Source organism: Raphanus sativus, chromosome 9 (assembly GCF_000801105.2).
Source record: "Raphanus sativus cultivar WK10039 chromosome 9, ASM80110v3, whole genome shotgun sequence".
NCBI classification, from domain to species: domain Eukaryota; kingdom Viridiplantae; phylum Streptophyta; class Magnoliopsida; order Brassicales; family Brassicaceae; genus Raphanus; species Raphanus sativus.
The window spans coordinates 37,034,459-37,050,483 of NC_079519.1; the positions used below are offsets into that span (position 1 = coordinate 37,034,459).

Consider the following 16,025-nt stretch of genomic DNA (forward strand, 5'->3'; position numbering starts at 1 on the left):
CCCAGAGGTTTACAGTTCCAACAGTGAGAAATATCTCAGAAGCTACACATTCAAAAGTAGTTACGAGGGTGAAGCAGACTTGTCTCCCAAGAAACAGAGCAAGTGGGTCAATAACAAGAAGATGATGATCAAGTTTTAGAAGACGAGTGTCTCTCACTTGGCAATTCTCTCAAGTCTTGTCTCATGCTCTTGTTCTCTTGCTTCCATGTCTGATTCTTCTATTATGTACGATATATGTATAATATCGAGCTAAAAATTAATAATAATATCGAGTTTTGTTTCAGTTTAAAAAAGAAATGAAAAAGGATACGAAGAGACATGTGCTGGTTAAGTTGTCATTAGTCAATATATAAAGCCAGATCGCCGGATAAGAACAGGAATGTCATCATCAGCAGTCTCTTTCTCCACCTTCGTTATATCATTCGGTAACCTTTCATAAGATTAAAAAAAGGAAAAAGAAATTTCAAAAAAAAAAATTAAAAAACACTACATGATTTTGTTTGTCATGGCGCGCCATTTTTTAATTATTGTATCTAGGAAGGTATACGAATTTCGGGAAACGCGATGTTGGTCATTACAAAATTGTGCAACCACGGTCTTTTTTCTTAATGTGTGGGATGTATGACGCTCAGAGTCAGTGTATACAATGTCGGATGGCATTTCTGAAGAGAAGAAGATGGTGCCGTTCAGGAACATTGATCATGTTGTTATCAAAGGCTATTAAGATCCAAAAGGCCCATTAAAGAAGGGCCTTTATATGCATGCGTTCACGTTTTAAAATGTGCAAAGCCCCTTTCTCTCGTGCGAGCGATTCCTTGACAAACGGAAAGAAGTTATTAGACAAGTCACAAGTAGGAACACAAAAACTATATATTGCAGATCAAGTGTTCGTTGAAATGTCTCACTGTTCCCATCTTCTACATTATTATGCCCATCTGGTAAATTTTCTTCTTTGACTTGATACTCTGTTTCCATTTCAAGTTTCTCCCTCCCATAAGTCAAACCAATATGAATAGAGAATAATATTAGTCACAAAGAATATATATTTTCTTGCCAATTGGGGCCATGTGATCAATGAAAGAAGGTGTGGAGGGACTGACGGTCAACAACTCCGACTTGTTTGCCCCCAAGATATCTAATATAAACTCACTCAAATATTCATTTTTCTTTTCATTATTACTATTAATCATCCATCTTATTTAGTGGTTAAGATTCATGGATATTGAATAGAACAATCAGCTAATCTATACAAATAGGCTCTGTAACTTTATCTTTTAAAGGCCACAACACTTTTTTGTCACTTTTGTCTTTTTTGACTTGTATCTATGTACACCTATAGCCCTCTGTCTCTCTCTTTTTTCTTTGCCGATTTAGTTGAAAATTAAACGACTCGTAGGGTCTTTGTACACACTGGTGAGTGAGTGGTTTGGCTTGGCTTTTTTTTTGACACGAGTCGACTCTCCTTCTCATCACCATTTCCGTGAAACATGAGCTATACCCAACTTTTCTTCCTAAATTGAAACCCACCATGCTTATTTTGTTCCCTTTTGCTGAAAAGATAGTACAAGTTTCGCAAATTTTATACTTCCCATGTCACCTTACAGGTGAAAAAGATTCACCATTGATGTTTGGAAAATCTCTCAGATCCTCTGTTTTCCATTGCTTAAATTATAGTTTTTGTGGTCCTGAACTAGACAATGATAGCTTCAAAAGTTTGCTAGTGTAGTAGTGGATGAACACTTAATGTTTTTAAGTTTATTCTTGTACAAAATGATCTAACAGACTTTCTTGTTAAGTGCTTATGTGGTGATAAAAGCGTAAAAACTATGTTATTTCAGTCTTGCTTTTCATGCAATATGTTTCCAAAAAGATAAAATAAAATCTCTTGAATATCTTTGTTCGTGTCGTTTCCATTGATTCTTATTAGTTGTTCTTTATGCACAGTGCCAGCTTTTCAGAGGGCGATAATCCTTCCAATACTTCTTTTGAAGCCTCTCAACGCATCAAACTGGTGAGTAGGATCATCTTTCTTTGCCTTTTTTTTTCTTGAACATGTAAAAAGTTGTGATAAAGTGTATTGGTATTTGGTAAAGAACAGCCTAAGAAGCTGAGACATGATTCTTGCCTTCTTGGATTTATCTTCATGTTTCTTTGACTAATAAGTATCTTTCTCTCTCTCTCTTTCCCACCAAGCTGCTTTTACCCTTTTGCATCTTTTTGTGAAAGCCTCTGCCTTTACACATTTGTTTCGCTATTCTTCTTTGTATCCTTCTTACTTGTCTTTTGGAGGAATTCCCTTTCTGGTATTAACTTTATAGAAACTAATCTCTCTAATAAAGAAGTTCTTTTATCTTTTTACAAAAGGCTATTGTTTATGGATTGTGTTCGACTTGGTTTAGGACATGGATCGTTCAAATGAATCAACTAGAGCCAAGCATAATCAGTATCATTCACTCACCGAAACATCATTGAAGCAAGAGGTAATGTGTACCGTTTTTTTACTTGGTTCATGTCCTTGTTCTATGGATTAGGCTCAGTTACCTTATTCCTGTTATTGGAATCACAGATTGATCAGCTCGAGACAAGACTGCAAGATCAGTTTAAGGTTCGTTGTACATTGGAGAAGGCTTTAGGTTCTTCGTACATGCTGACTGAAGCAAACGACATTTCCATGCCCAAGGTCAGTCACTTGCATTTCCCAAAACTATATTATTATATCTTTGCAGAAACGAGCTCTGTGCATCTAAACGTTCTTCTTCTTCAGCCAGCTATTGATTTGATCAAAGACATTGCGGTTCTGGAGATGGAAGTTATACATTTGGAACAGTATCTTCTTTCATTATATCGAAAAGCCTTTGACCAGCAAATCTCTTCTGTGTCCCCAAATTCAGAGAAGAAAAAGAAGCCAAAGTCTCCTCCTGTTGCAACCTCTACAAGGCGTCTAGACTTCTCTGAAGAAGATGATACCGCCACCCCATCGAAATCATATCCTCTGCTTGATGATGATGATCAAAATCAACCAAAGGAAACCGAAATTCCTGCAGGTGGCAGAGACCAACTGGAGTCCAGTTTTCACCGTAGCCACTCCCAGCGTTCAGCATTTGAGTCGAAGAAAGCTTCTTCTACAGAAGATTCTTGGAGTAAGGCCATCCGCTCATGCCACTCCCAACCGCTGTATCTGCACAATGAAGAAAATGTAATCAGTCTAGCTGAACATCTTGGCACCCGAATCTCGGATCATGTTCCAGAGACGCCCAACAAGTTGTCTGAAGGAATGGTCAAGTGTATGTCAGAAATATACTGCAAGCTTTCAGAGCCTCCTTCTATACTACATCGACGACTTTCATCATCTACAAACTCCTCTTCATCATCGAGTGCATCATGGAGCCCTGGATTGGGAAACAGCAGTTCCTCTTTCGATAACTCTTTCCGTGTAGAAGGAGAGAAGAGCTTTAGTGGAGCATACAAGAGCATGGTTGAAGTGCTTTGCATTTACAGAGATGCCAAAAAGGCCAGTGAGGTCGAACATCTTCTGCAAAACTTCAAGTTAGTCGCTTTTAGATTTTGACATACTACTGATGAGTGTAGAATTTAATTTAATTGTATGTGGATCTTGAAATTGCTATTTTAATTCTCACAGGTCGCTTATTAGTAGGTTAGAGGAAGTCAATCCAAGTAAGTTGAAACATGAAGAGAAGCTGGCATTCTGGATAAATGTGCATAATGCACTTGTAATGCATGTAAAACTCTCTTCAATCTCGGCTTTCCGGCGTCTATTAGACTCTTACTGCAATTTGTTTCATTCTCTTAATTAGGCCTTCTTAGCTTATGGGATTCCACAGAACAATGTGAAGAGAGTCCTACTGCTACTCAAGGTAACCAACATCTCTTGCACAGAGAAAAAGACCCATCAACCATCCTTTCTCTCAGGATTTGACGTTTTTGTTGGGCATTTTCCAGGCAGCCTATAACGTTGGTGGACACACAGTTAGCGCGGAAGCAATACAAAGCTCAATTCTAGGATGCAAAAGGTCTCATCCTAGACAGGTAACTTAGATGAGTAATCATGAACGTTCTCTTCAAAATCACAAAACGAAAATTTCAGCTTATTCTTTTCATTTCTCTCTCTAATAGTGGCTTAGACTGCTATTTGCTTCAAAGAAGTTCAAAGCAGGAGATGAAAGATTAGCTTACGCAATCGATCATTCCGAACCTCTCCTACATTTTGCTCTTGCTTCTGGCAGCCACTCCGATCCCCCGGTATTTTTTTGATCACTTTAAGAGAGTCTGTGAAACCCTTTAATGCCAATTAAAAGCTCAAGTCTCTGCTTGGTTGTTTCAAACAGGTTCGTGTATATACACCAAAGAGAATCCAGCAAGAACTAGAAACATCTAAAGAAGACTACATAAGAATGAACTTAAGCCTACGCAATCAAAAAGTCCAGCTGCCAAAGCTGGTGGAGAGTTTTACAAAAGAGTCCGGTTTATGTCCGGCGGGTTTGATGGAGATGGTTACCCGATGTATACCGGAATCTTCAAGAACATGTTTAAAGAGATGTCAATCAGGTAGTAAATCACGCAAGGCCATTGATTGGATCCCACACAGCTTTACATTCAGATATCTTATTCTTAGAGAAGCTGCCAAATGAAAAATTTATTCTTTCATATAATGTGTGTATATAAAAAGATCGTCCCCATTTTCTAATTATAATAGTGTGTTGTGTTTTGTCTTGATGAGTGGATCTTGTCCCTTGACAGTTACTTGTCATTAAAAAATATCCCCATTGTATTTCAGAGCTTGCACATGAGTTGATCATGCAACTGTCGAATTTTAACAAATCAGATCAAATAATGAGATTATTTTTTGGCACATTAATAGAGATACTCTAGTAAGTTAATACATTTTTTTTCTCTTCTAGTATGGCTTTTGGCCAATTATATTCCCCGGAGGATTATAGAAACAAATGGTTAAAACCGTCGACTCTTTACTACACATGGCTTGAGCACAGCCAAGCTCCTTTGAGTCTCTCCACACCACTTGTTTATAGACACCACACGTGTGGTTCGCGGCACACTTGTCCGACTTGTAATCGTAGAAAGGCTTCTCCTTCACCCATGTCTCCACCGCAAGAGCCGGCGTCACGGCCAAACCCTTGGCCCAGAGCTGGTTAGCACCGTATTTCCCAGGGTTTAGACTCGCAAACTCGCATTTCTTCTGGTTCCTCTGGTAACGAGCCAGCCGGTTCGCCGCTGCCTCCAGCGTCTGGCTCCATACTAGCGGCGAGACACCTACCATAGCTCTGGCCTTGTTATGCGCATCGGTGAAGGCTTTGGCGACAGCAGAGATTGTGGGAGGTGAAGGAGAAGCAGGAACGGTTTGTTTGGGTTTCAACTTCTCCGGAGGAGAGATGGCATTGACGGAGATGACGAGAAATGCCACGAGGATGGCATAATGAACTATAGACATTTTTTTGGTGGATTTTAGCAACCTGATGAAAAGATAACTAATCGTTTATATAGAGCCATTAGAGTTAGTAAAACGTCGTATAATAATAGTAAAAGGGGAAGTATAAAGACGAATAATGGAGAAAGATGTGGGATACATTGGTGGAAGCAGACAAAATAATATGCTCCCAAAGGAAGGAGAGGATCATGGCATGTGACTTTGGTGATTGATCCCCTTAACCTGTCTGTGTTTGCATGTGACTGACAGATACCTCCAACTCCCTATTTAATATCTTTTGTTTGTTTTCAAGGCCCATTAATGTTTACATAGGGCCGATGGGTCCAGCCCTCTTTGCCTCACGTATTTCAGTTTTGCCTAAAATAATGCCCTTTAACTAATGGGATTAATTTCCCCTTTAATTATTGTTTTTTTTTGTCTTCTAACTTTAATTAATGTTGTTAGTTTCAAAAAAAAAAAGAGTTCCAAATATATAATCGGAAAATATTCCAATGGTGGTGGGTGGTGGCTGTGCTTTCTCCACGACAGTTCCTCTTGTATTATTGAATTCTTGTGCGGTGCAGATTGCAATCCTCCCTCCCAGCAAAAAATAATTAAAAAACTAGATTAGGACCCGTCCTAAAGGGCGGAACATGATTTGTAATATTTTAGTTATAGTATATGTTATATATAATATATGTATATAATATTAGAAATATTTTTGTGCAATATATATATATTTGACATATACATAATATTTTATTAAATATATATAATCGGATGGTGTTAAAATTTGTTTTGTACATGCTGTTAGTTTGTATTTAATCTTGTTTCTTTTTTAGTATAATAGTTTGCTTTACAATACTTTTTAACTTATATTTTTAAAATTTAAAATATTTGATTTTGTTAATACAATATTACCCGCGCTTTCTATACACAGTTTTTTAGAATGAAATATTTTCATCGTAAAAAACGTATTTAAGCATATGTTGTTCACATTTTGTTCTATGCCAATATTATGTTATTTTGGAAGATCAATTCTTGTTCTTAACAAAATGTGTACGATGAACGTATGTGATAAAAGTCTTTTGGAAGATAAATTCTTGTGCTTGAGCTAATTTGTATGATATTATATGATACATGTGAAGATCAGTTTAGATGGCCGTATGTGATAAGCTTCAATTGATTTGAGATTGGTTCAGTTATGTATGATCTAATTATATTAAAAAATAACCAAACATATTAAAGCCGGTATTGGTTAAGTTCAATTGGATCTGCGCATGTATGGTTTAATTTAAGTTGGTATGTTGCATTAGAAAAGAAGCGTGATATCCTAGTAACAATAATAAAAGAGCCCAAAATTTAAATGACAACTTCTAGTAGTAGATAAAAACCAATCCCTAAATTAATAGATTAGATTCACTTGCTGGCAACAGAGAAATTGAAACGCTCCTGCTCGTTCGCTTTTATTTGTCACGTTGTGGTATATAAGGTTATAGTCAGGCATAAATTCACAAGTTCTGAGGAACATTTGTAACAAAAATACAAAATGGAAGTAGAAATGGACCACAACTTCCATTCAAAACATATCATAAATGTTAATCCTTATCTTATTTCTTTCAACAAACAAACAAAAAGTTCTGTGAAAGATTTACATTTTTCAATGCAGCCTTATAGTTCAAAATTATTTCAGATTCAACTGCGGTTGGCTCGTTCGAATAAATTACACGAAATGTAGGTATAACCACCATGAACCGACTTGCCGGTTACAAAGAAACTAGAGGGAGGGATGATTCACAGAACTTGTTCGATAAACATTTGATTACGTGTGAGAGAATCAACTAAACCCCATCATCATTGATAAAGCAACAAACAAAAAAGCGAAAATTCAAATCTAATTTGATAATTTTTGTTTTTCTCCATTAATAAAAAGTCAAACATCCCTAATTACAATTTTTACGTAGGAGAATTTGCTCTTTTTTTTTCAAAATGACACTAATTGATACTACTCGGCGATGGTGCTCAGATTCCTCGTAAATCTCCTCTTTCCTCTGCCGTAACATCTTCCGCCACCGGCGTTTGTTTTAACTCCGGTGATGTTTTTTGGTTGGTAGACTTTACCGTTGTCACTGTCGTCGCCGGGAACCCATCCGACTCCGCCGCTCTTGGCCAACGCCGAGCTCGCTTTAACAGCCAACGCTGCCATTTCCTCCGCCCTTAGCGGATGATTGAGCCACGTCAGAGGCAAAACGAAGTAAAGCTGCCCCGATCGGAGCTCCTCGTTGCCGGAGACAGCTGAAACGGTGTCGTCGAAGTCCATTTCGTCTGAGTTACAGACAAAACTCGTCGGATATTTCTGCAAGATCTGCCAAACTTTGACCGGAGATGAGAACTCTTGTAGAGTCCCGTCGAACAATATAACCTTCGCCGAGTCTCCGCTCATAGTTTCACGTGAAACACAAGCTCCCATTTTTATATATATGATTTTTGGAAAGGGAAGTAACTATTGTATGAGTTAACTCTTGATCTTGATGTTGTGTTGTGTTGTGGTTTGTGAATTGAAAGAGACGACCTTGAGAGGAGTTTATATATACGAATACAGAGGAAGAAGAAGACAACTAGCCTCGAGAATCTAAAGGCCACGTCGGACTTGTCGTGTAGTGATAAGAAAGGAACATGACAGCTCATGGTTTGGTTATTGTTGGCAGAATGGGCCTCATGCAGAGGGGTATATCGGGAAAGAAGGAGAGATTAACGTGGCGAAGAATGGGAGAGGAAGGAGCTTAGGTGGTGAAGAAGGAGAGGGCCACGTGACGCAACAGATGCATCACCGGCAAGCAGACAAGATCGATATGGCCGGGAGGTTTCACCTCTCCGGTGAGTTAGATCTCACGTGAAGACAATATGGACTGACTTGCATGTGAAAGTGGGGTCCATCAGTGTTCTGGGTCCTATAAGATTCTTTTGGGCCCTTTTAGTAGATACAAGAGTCACCTACCATTATATATTCTAATGGTGTATTTATTTATTTATTGTTACTTTTAATTTTGCATGGACGTGGCATTAATGAGAACCTTGAAATTATTTGTCAAAGTGCTATTTTCTTAATGTTGGACTTGGACGGTATGCAAAATCTTGTATATAAGTATTTCTATTGTGTTTTATGAAATTACTTCATAATGATTTTGTTCTTATTATTTGTCGACGAGTATCGTCTTTCTTTTCTATGTGAAAGTAGACATACTGCTTTTTGTTTAGATATTTATCTAATGGACCCTTTATCAAAAGTAATCATTTCATTTGCTTATACTAATATACTAATGATTCAATAACAACAGATAAATATCTAATTACCCTACCATCTCTATTACTTTCTATATAAAAATAGCTCAAACTTATTAACATGCACACCAAATAAATTTCCTTATGCTTTTAAGGCACTAGGATCATCCACGTCTCCACGTAAATCAAATCAGCGGATGACAATTTTTATTTTAATAAATTGATCTTTTGGCTGATTGTATGTTTTTTCATACGTATAGAACTTGTCCCAATAGTCACTTTACTTGAATAATAAACTAATGGTTTTGCAGATCTAGTGGATACTGATCTCCCACGGTGGTGACATTCGTATGTAAGGCCAACAATAGTAATTACATGAGGTGAAATTAGACAATAATACAATTTTGCTTACGTAGTTCCATTTTTTCAGCACGATGCAATGCTGTTTTTGTCGCGATTTTAAGTTGTTTTTGTTACTGTTTTCTTTAGGTTTTATTTTTAGTGTATTGGTGGATTATCCGTATAAGATGGAACTTAACATGCTTCGGAACAAGATGATCTTGGATACAGAACATGTGATTAGATGATATTAACGCACACGCTTGTAGAATCTACTGTAAGAGTATCTTGGAAATTTTTTTGGCTGGTGAATGCAAGACTTGTACTATACTCTGCCGTGAATCCGACCTCTCTAGCTAGAACTTAAAATAAAATTCTGTCCCCAAGAAAATTAATCAATCTTATTAACTATATACTAATTCCAGAGGTTTAAAATTTAAGAGATAATCTGTCAGCGATCTGCATTGTTATGGGCTGTCCCACGCTAATGCAATTGTCTGTGTTCTTTCATGTCACGAGATCTAAGACCAAGCACAGACACAATATGTTTTGTTTATAAGTTAAACAGTGTTTTGTTTAATACTCACAGTTCATGCACATTAAATACATGGTAAGGTCCATGAGCAAGCTGATTAGACTAAATTACTTACATAAATTATGAAAAATACTATCTCCACTTGCTACTTGCCAGTCTATTCTAACTAATTTCATTTAAATATACCACAAACCTACCTCACAAATTATCAACGTTGTTGTTAACTTCTAGCTTAAAGTTAACTATATTGGAAACCCAATATTTAATCAAATTTATTCACAAAAAGCCTGCTCGCAAACATCTTAGTTCAATGTAGGCGCCGGTTAATGAGGCTAAGTATGCACATAGCTCATAAGCTGCACACGTTCTTTTTTATCAATAGACCATAACACCAAAGTTGATAATTTGATACCATTTACCATACATAACTGCATTTTTTTTATAAGAGAGAAAACATAGAAAGCATCAAAAGATGTTCTAATTATCATCGAATACAATTTAACAGAGAAGATGTTTTGATATAGATAACATGATCACTCAAGTTGACCATACCACACCCCTTGGATCTTAACATCCTTTGGTACCTTGGCACCCAAGTCAGTATCCGACGGCTGAAGACTCTCAAACACTCCGATCACTTCACCAGTTTCCGGTTTGCTCTTTGTCACTTTCAAAGTGATCTCTCCCACTGAAGCTGCAGTGTTCTTGACGTTCTCCTTTGAAAGCTCCTCTTCGTCTCCTCTGCCTCCAGCTGGCAATGCAACTGCGTTGTCATATCCTGTGGATCCACCACGACCCTTTGGGTCCAAGAAGGACGAGCCACGGTATGAAGGGACCAAGAATTTGCCAGTGAAGTTGTCTGGTTTGCCTGAGGCGTCAAGCTGCTTGACTGTGAAGAGGAATGGCACACGCTCGCCTCCTGGAAGCTGGACAGTGACTGCAGCGTAGTCGATGCCGTCTTCTTCCTTGAAGTTGACACTTCCGTCAGAAGAAACCTGCTCGAAACCAACAAAAAAAAGAAAAGAATCAATCAATCAGAAACCCTAGTACAAACCAAAAGTAGTCTGTTTCTTGCGGTGGAAGCAAATAAAAACCTCGAAGGGGCCTTCGATTTCGTCGAGAGTGTAGGTGAGACGGGTCATGAGCTTGGTGTTCTGGAAGTCAGGAGGAGCATTCTTGCTAACACTCTCAGCCTTGACGGTGAAGGAAGTAGGCTCGAAGCAGAACTTCTTGCCAGCGTACTTTCCCGGTTTGAAGGAGAAAGTCTCAGAGCCACCGTCAATAGTTGGGCACTGGTTAGCCGTTCCAGTTCCCTTGACTTCCATGTATGTCTTGCTCTGTATCTCGTCGTAAGTCAGTCTCTTGGGAGCTCCTTCTGCACTTGCTCCCTTTCATTACCACCACCAAAAAAAAAATAAACCACTTCAATTCAGCAAATTGATCATAATTATTACATCATATAAACATCAATTTGGTATGAATGGGAGCATTAACAAGTTTGGTACTAATGATTGCATCCAAAACGAATTGAATAATACAAGATCATGAACATACAGGTTAACGCATTCTATTATGCTAATCTAAAACTGTTATTGGATTAGTGTTGTTCTGTTATGTTTTCAGTTAAATTAAAAAACAATGCGATGACATAGTAATGATGTCAGAATCATTTTATTTCGTTCAGTTTCTTTTCTTCTCTGTTATTCCATTGTGTTTCTTTGCTCACTCTAATAATTCTTACAAAGAAACAGTAGGTGATATAAGAATGTTACCGAGACGACGAGAGCAGAGGTTGCGAGAGCGAATCCGGCGATCTTGACAGCGTCGGAGCATTTACCGGCGAAGTCCTTGAAGTCAGACTGGAAGGAACAAGTGAGGCGAGCAGAGGAAGTTTCTAGCCCGAATGATTTGCCGACGGTCTGAGTCGACCGGAGGGGAGCACTGCCACGAGAAGGAACAGTGGCGATTTTCGCCGACTGGAGAAATGTAGCGGCGGATTGGAGAGAGGCTGCCATGGCGACAGATGGTTATGGTTTTGTGATCAGAAGCAGAGGAGAAAGTAAAGACTAAAGAGTAGTAATGGTTTAGAAGAGAGATAAGATTGGGATAAGGCGAGTATTTTGATTGGTTTGTATTGTTGAAATCGTAGTGACTGGTTTCTCCTGTTGCCACGTGGTCAAATTTTAAGTGAAGATATGATACTGTCGGATGCTGACATGTATATGGGAAAAAAAAAAGTTTCTAAAATTTTAAAATAAACTGGCCCATGCAGGTTTCGAACCTGCGACCTTCGCGTTATTAGCACGACGCTCTAACCAACTGAGGTAATGGGCCTTCGCTGTTACTTGTTGACAGAACATTAAACTTCGACAAGTATTGATTTCTTTTTTGTTTTTTGTTTTGCTTCCAAAAGGTACTTTGAACCAAAATGGTTACAGGTGTACCATCTATGATGTTATTTGGTTAGTATATTTATAGCTTGAAGCTTTACGCATGATTGTAAAGTTTCTACAGTCTTTATTGTGTATTTTTGATACATGCTTGTATCACAATTTTAACATAATTCAGCTTTCATACCAAATTAATTAAATTAAAGAATACATATATAATTTATGAAGTATGGCTTCTAGTTCTTTCTTTGAAAAAGGTTAAACCCACATATATTAGATACAAAGATGTAAACCCTAATGAAAATACATCCCACAGATAGATTCTCTATTTGACATTCAAACGACTCAAAAGGAATAACTCATATGTTCTTTTAGAAGTGCAAAATAGATGTCTTTTCATTTGTCATTATGCCTGGCAAACAATTAATTCTAAATCTCCAAATTTTACTAGTTACATACAATTAAGCAGGAATTAGGTTTTAATGAATTGGCTTTACTTGTAACATTATTAATAAGTTCAGTAGTCCTGCTAAGTGCTGGTCTTGTTGCAACTTTTAAATGTCGCTATGTTACTTTGTCTCTGAATGTTATTGGTTATGAATTGAGCTTCGGGAGAGCTAGAGAGAAAAGACCACTAGGACTTGCCCAAAAGGTACTTTGAACCAAAATGGTTACAGGTGTCTTTTACCATCTATGATGTTATTTGGTTAGGTAATATAGAGATTGAAGATTTATGCATGATTGTAAAGTTTCTACCGCCTTTATTGTGTATTTTTGATGCATGCTTGTAAGTGATAATTTCATTCACAATTTTAACATAATTCAGATTACGTACATACCAAATTAATAAAATTAAAGAATAAATATAGAATTTATGAAGTATGCTTCTCCTATGGTGCTGATACTTTTTGAAGTGCAAAATAGATGTGTTTTCGTTTGTCAATGGGATGCCTCGCAAACAGTTAATTCAAAATCTCCAAATTTTACTAGTTACACATACAATTAAGCAGGAATTAGGTTTTAATGAATTGACTTTACTTGTAAAGTTATTAATAAGTTCACTAGTCCTACTAAATGGCTATGTGCGGGTCTTGTTGCAACTTTTAAGTGTCTATATATTTACTTTGTCTCTGAATTTATTGGTTATGAATTAGGCTTCGGTAAAGCCAGAGAGAAGAGACCACTAGGACTTGACCAAAAGACTGTTATATGCGAGAGCTAGCTATTGAATTGTGCTAAGTAAAAAGATGGGATGAAACCATTGCCTAGAAGTTAAGGAGCAGAAACTAACTACTGGCACTCAGAATGAGTAGGAGGTTTTGAATCATCATATGATGAATCAGATGACAATAAACAATCCTCATCATGCCTTTTGAATTGAATTGTGCTAAGTAAAGAGCTAGCTATTGAATTGTGCCAAGTAAAGAGATGGGATGAAAATGAACAATTGCCTAGAAGTTAAGGAGCAGAAACTTATTACTGGCACTCAGAATGAGTAGGAGGTTTTGAATCATCAAGATGAATCAGATGACAATAAACAATCCTCATTATGCCTTGAATCTCTTAAAAAAAACTTTATAGTAAAAAAAGAAAACAAAGAAAGAGAAGAGGATTTCTCTCAGACAAATGCCTCGATTGTCCCCACGATTTAAAGAATGGATTGATCGGACTCGTCATCTATTGTGTTGTTCATCACCGAGAAACTCCTTTTTAGTGAAAACCAAAGTAAAAAAAAACAAGAAAAAAAAAGAGCAATCCTCTCAGACAAATGCCTCGATTGTCCACATGATTTTTTATGAATGGATTCATCGGACTCGTCATCTATTGTTTCTTCATCACTGAGAATTTACTCCCATTCACCTCAATAAATATCAAATACTTCACCAAAAATCGAGTTGCACTAAGAAAAATGATGCCTATCTACTGCACGAGCTCAAGATACGAAATAAACAAAAAAGGAAGAGAGGACAAGACAGAGCTAAGTTAAAGAATACGTGGAAATTTTGCAGAGAATAAAAGGTTATGATGCGTAAACACAGATCGTACATATTTTAAAATTTTGACGGTAGCAGTCTAATTTATAGGAAAAGGGAATAGGATTAGGGTTACTCCAGAAAAACGACACGATGTCCTACAACAGGCTTAAATAGTTTACAAAAAAGGCCCATGTTTAAGAATTGTAACAAATGGGCTTTAAAAGTCATAAATGGGCTTTGATAAAACTGTAATAATAGCCCAAAACATTTGTACAACTTGACAGAATAGTTGGAGAATAATACACCACAAACTACTACTACAGTTCACTCACTCTTTGCACTCAGAGGCCCGGGGGAGACGAGGATGGCGATGAAGAGAGGATTCAAGGTATTTTACTTACTCTCCCTCTCCTCTTTTTTCGTGTAGATAAGAAAGAGACTAATTTTGATTCTCGCTGGAATGGAAAAATAATTGAAAACACGAAGCAGATGATTCTGGGATCTCAATCGATGGCGAGAAAAAGGATACTGGCTGAAATGGGATATGAATTCACTGTCGTGGTACTACTGCTTCTTCTCTCTCTCTGGATTATTAAGTTTTCTGTTCAGTGTTGAAATCGAGAATTGTAATATGTATGTATGTATTGGTGTGTGGGGGTTGAAGACAGCAGACATTGATGAGAAAGCAATCAGGAGAGAGAATCCTGAAGAATTGGTCGTAGCTATCGCTCAAGCTAAGGCAGATGAGATAATATCGAAATTGGGAGGTCAAAGTCAGTTTGCTCAGGATCCTCAACCTACCTTATTGATTACTTCTGACACTGTATTATTGCTTACCTTCTTTTTCTTCTTTTGATTTTAAGTGTTCTGTCTCTTGTCATTATATAATTTAAATCTTGAGCTCATTTATCATCTTAGGTTGTTGTGTACAAAGGTGTCATTAGAGAAAAACCAACCACCAAGGATGAAGCTCGTCAATTTATCAAAGGTCCCCTTTTTCTCTCTCTTTTTGGTCCAAGTTCTTCAACTTCTGTAACAGACTGTGCCATTAAGTAAAAAAATGTGATTTGATTTTAAGCATTTTTATTTGAAACCTGCACCAGGCTATTCCGGGTCACACGGAGGCGTTGTGGGCTCTGTTTTAGTAAGCAACTTGAAAACTGGTGTTCAAAGAATCGGATGGGACAAAGCTGAGGTACACACTACTCTTTAACATCTCTTAGAAACTCTTTTCTTGTGGTTTTGAGTTTTTGGTGTGATGTTATGACGCAGGTTTATTTCCATGAGATACCAGAAAAAGTTATAGACGATCTTGTAAATCTTCTAAAACCCTACTCATTCTTCTTTTCTTACTGTCAACCAGTCTCTATTGAGTTCTAACATATAAAGTTTGTATTTTGAATATTTCAGATTGATGATGCGGTAACATACAAAGTTGCTGGAGGTTTAATGCTGGAGCATCCCCTCATTGCACCCTTTATCGATACCGTGGTTAGCCCTTCCTGCTATTCCCCGATATAATAATAAGCTTGCCTGTTCCGTTTCCAGCATATTTGCTTTAGATGCATGCACACACACCTCTAAAATGGCCTTTTTTTTTTTTTTACGTTGTAATGTTGTACTTGTAGGTGGGAGGAGTTGATACAGTCATGGGACTTCCTAAAGACCTCACCGAAAAATTCATCAGCGATGTATTGTAGCTCAACCCCCTCCCCCTTTGAAGATTCCTCATGTAGGAAGGCTTAGACCGATATACTCTGAGATTCTTATTGCAACATTTAAATATTATGATGATGATCTTTAATCCACTTTTGGTATACAAAGATTGAAATTCCTTCAACACAATCATATAACTAGATTTTTACTCAAGTGGTACAAAATCATATTTGATCAACAGAAAACAAGTTTATACTGTGAACGAAGATATCAAAAGTTAGCAAAAAGGGAAATAGAAGAGACATTCTTGCAACTCTTCTGAGTAATGGCCCAATTAAAATGCCTAAGGCCCAAAAGTTGGTCCAAAGAATAAGGTAGACTCTCTGCCTGAAGGAGAGGTTTTA

The 16,025-nt window shown here is 37.4% G+C and overlaps 5 protein-coding genes and 5 non-coding genes across 15 annotated transcripts; 2 read left to right on the plus strand and 8 right to left on the minus strand.

The window, feature by feature from the left end:
• The first annotated feature begins 577 nt into the window (after positions 1–577).
• Positions 578–4,732, plus strand: LOC108824093 (uncharacterized). 5 transcript variants are annotated; one of them, XM_018597440.2, is made up of 10 exons: positions 578–938; positions 1,945–2,011; positions 2,400–2,480; positions 2,567–2,680; positions 2,765–3,546; positions 3,641–3,740; positions 3,816–3,875; positions 3,961–4,047; positions 4,135–4,260; positions 4,347–4,732. In XM_018597440.2, the coding sequence occupies exons 1-10, from the start codon at positions 928–930 to the stop codon at positions 4,647–4,649; spliced, it is 1,731 nt and encodes a 576-aa protein (XP_018452942.1). In that variant the 5' UTR covers positions 578–927; the 3' UTR covers positions 4,650–4,732. The 5 variants fall into 5 exon arrangements, with proteins under 5 accessions (XP_018452942.1, XP_056851418.1, XP_018452941.1 ...); XM_056995438.1 differs by lacking the exon at positions 578–938 and adding an exon at positions 1,327–1,604 and having other exon boundaries at positions 3,641–3,731; XM_018597439.2 differs by lacking the exon at positions 578–938 and adding an exon at positions 1,330–1,604.
• Positions 4,733–4,844: 112 nt separating this feature from the next.
• Positions 4,845–5,597, minus strand: LOC108824094 (STS14 protein). The gene has a single exon (XM_018597442.2). It carries the CDS (start codon positions 5,465–5,467, stop codon positions 4,916–4,918), a length of 552 nt encoding a protein of 183 aa, XP_018452944.1. The 5' UTR covers positions 5,468–5,597; the 3' UTR covers positions 4,845–4,915.
• A 1,685-nt stretch (positions 5,598–7,282) lies between these two features.
• Positions 7,283–8,014, minus strand: LOC108826004 (uncharacterized). The gene has a single exon (XM_018599367.2). It carries the CDS (start codon positions 7,911–7,913, stop codon positions 7,449–7,451), a length of 465 nt encoding a protein of 154 aa, XP_018454869.1. The 5' UTR covers positions 7,914–8,014; the 3' UTR covers positions 7,283–7,448.
• A 1,971-nt stretch (positions 8,015–9,985) lies between these two features.
• On the minus strand, positions 9,986–11,668 carry LOC108828534 (oxygen-evolving enhancer protein 1-1, chloroplastic). The gene is made up of 3 exons (XM_018602262.2): positions 11,372–11,668; positions 10,694–10,987; positions 9,986–10,594 (listed from the first exon to the last, which is right to left on the minus strand). Exons 1-3 carry the CDS (start codon positions 11,612–11,614, stop codon positions 10,133–10,135), a joined length of 999 nt encoding a protein of 332 aa, XP_018457764.1. The 5' UTR covers positions 11,615–11,668; the 3' UTR covers positions 9,986–10,132.
• Positions 11,669–11,859: 191 nt separating this feature from the next.
• TRNAI-AAU (transfer RNA isoleucine (anticodon AAU)) lies at positions 11,860–11,933 on the minus strand. The gene has a single exon. It is a non-coding gene; the product is annotated as a tRNA-Ile (tRNA).
• A 1,356-nt stretch (positions 11,934–13,289) lies between these two features.
• On the minus strand, positions 13,290–13,361 carry LOC130500526 (small nucleolar RNA Z105). Its single transcript, XR_008939147.1, has one exon. It is a non-coding gene; the product is annotated as a small nucleolar RNA Z105 (small nucleolar RNA).
• Positions 13,362–13,475: 114 nt separating this feature from the next.
• LOC130500527 (small nucleolar RNA Z105) lies at positions 13,476–13,545 on the minus strand. Its single transcript, XR_008939148.1, has one exon. It is a non-coding gene; the product is annotated as a small nucleolar RNA Z105 (small nucleolar RNA).
• A 57-nt stretch (positions 13,546–13,602) lies between these two features.
• LOC130500584 (small nucleolar RNA SNOR75) lies at positions 13,603–13,690 on the minus strand. Its single transcript, XR_008939203.1, has one exon. It is a non-coding gene; the product is annotated as a small nucleolar RNA SNOR75 (small nucleolar RNA).
• A 54-nt stretch (positions 13,691–13,744) lies between these two features.
• On the minus strand, positions 13,745–13,833 carry LOC130500583 (small nucleolar RNA SNOR75). The gene has a single exon (XR_008939202.1). It is a non-coding gene; the product is annotated as a small nucleolar RNA SNOR75 (small nucleolar RNA).
• A 401-nt stretch (positions 13,834–14,234) lies between these two features.
• On the plus strand, positions 14,235–15,773 carry LOC108825662 (uncharacterized). 2 transcript variants are annotated; one of them, XM_018598991.2, is made up of 8 exons: positions 14,235–14,353; positions 14,455–14,526; positions 14,630–14,788; positions 14,884–14,953; positions 15,069–15,160; positions 15,238–15,279; positions 15,376–15,456; positions 15,594–15,773. In XM_018598991.2, the coding sequence occupies exons 1-8, from the start codon at positions 14,330–14,332 to the stop codon at positions 15,663–15,665; spliced, it is 612 nt and encodes a 203-aa protein (XP_018454493.1). In that variant the 5' UTR covers positions 14,235–14,329; the 3' UTR covers positions 15,666–15,773. The 2 variants fall into 2 exon arrangements, with proteins under 2 accessions (XP_018454493.1, XP_018454492.1); XM_018598990.2 differs by having other exon boundaries at positions 14,270–14,353; positions 14,452–14,526.
• Positions 15,774–16,025: the final 252 nt, after the last annotated feature.

Excerpts from the sequence above, each read along its gene's own strand:
- LOC108824093 (XM_018597439.2), top strand. Across the intron at positions 2,012-2,399 it reads CCTCTCAACGCATCAAACTG|GACATGGATCGTTCAAATGA; the intron begins GTGAGTAGGATC and ends GACTTGGTTTAG. Across the intron at positions 4,261-4,346 it reads GCAGCCACTCCGATCCCCCG|GTTCGTGTATATACACCAAA; the intron begins GTATTTTTTTGA and ends TGTTTCAAACAG.
- LOC108824094 (XM_018597442.2), bottom strand. The coding sequence starts at position 5,467 with ATGTCTATAGTTCATTATGCCATCCTCGTGGCATTTCTCGTCATCTCC.
- LOC108826004 (XM_018599367.2), bottom strand. The coding sequence starts at position 7,913 with ATGGGAGCTTGTGTTTCACGTGAAACTATGAGCGGAGACTCGGCGAAG.
- LOC108828534 (XM_018602262.2), bottom strand. The coding sequence starts at position 11,614 with ATGGCAGCCTCTCTCCAATCCGCCGCTACATTTCTCCAGTCGGCGAAA. Across the intron at positions 10,988-11,371 it reads CCTCTGCTCTCGTCGTCTCG|GGAGCAAGTGCAGAAGGAGC; the intron begins GTAACATTCTTA and ends TGGTAATGAAAG. Across the intron at positions 10,595-10,693 it reads AAATCGAAGGCCCCTTCGAG|GTTTCTTCTGACGGAAGTGT; the intron begins GTTTTTATTTGC and ends GGTTTCGAGCAG.
- LOC108825662 (XM_018598990.2), top strand. The coding sequence starts at position 14,330 with ATGGCGATGAAGAGAGGATTCAAG. Across the intron at positions 14,354-14,451 it reads CGATGAAGAGAGGATTCAAG|CAGATGATTCTGGGATCTCA; the intron begins GTATTTTACTTA and ends GAAAACACGAAG. Across the intron at positions 15,161-15,237 it reads TCGGATGGGACAAAGCTGAG|GTTTATTTCCATGAGATACC; the intron begins GTACACACTACT and ends GTTATGACGCAG.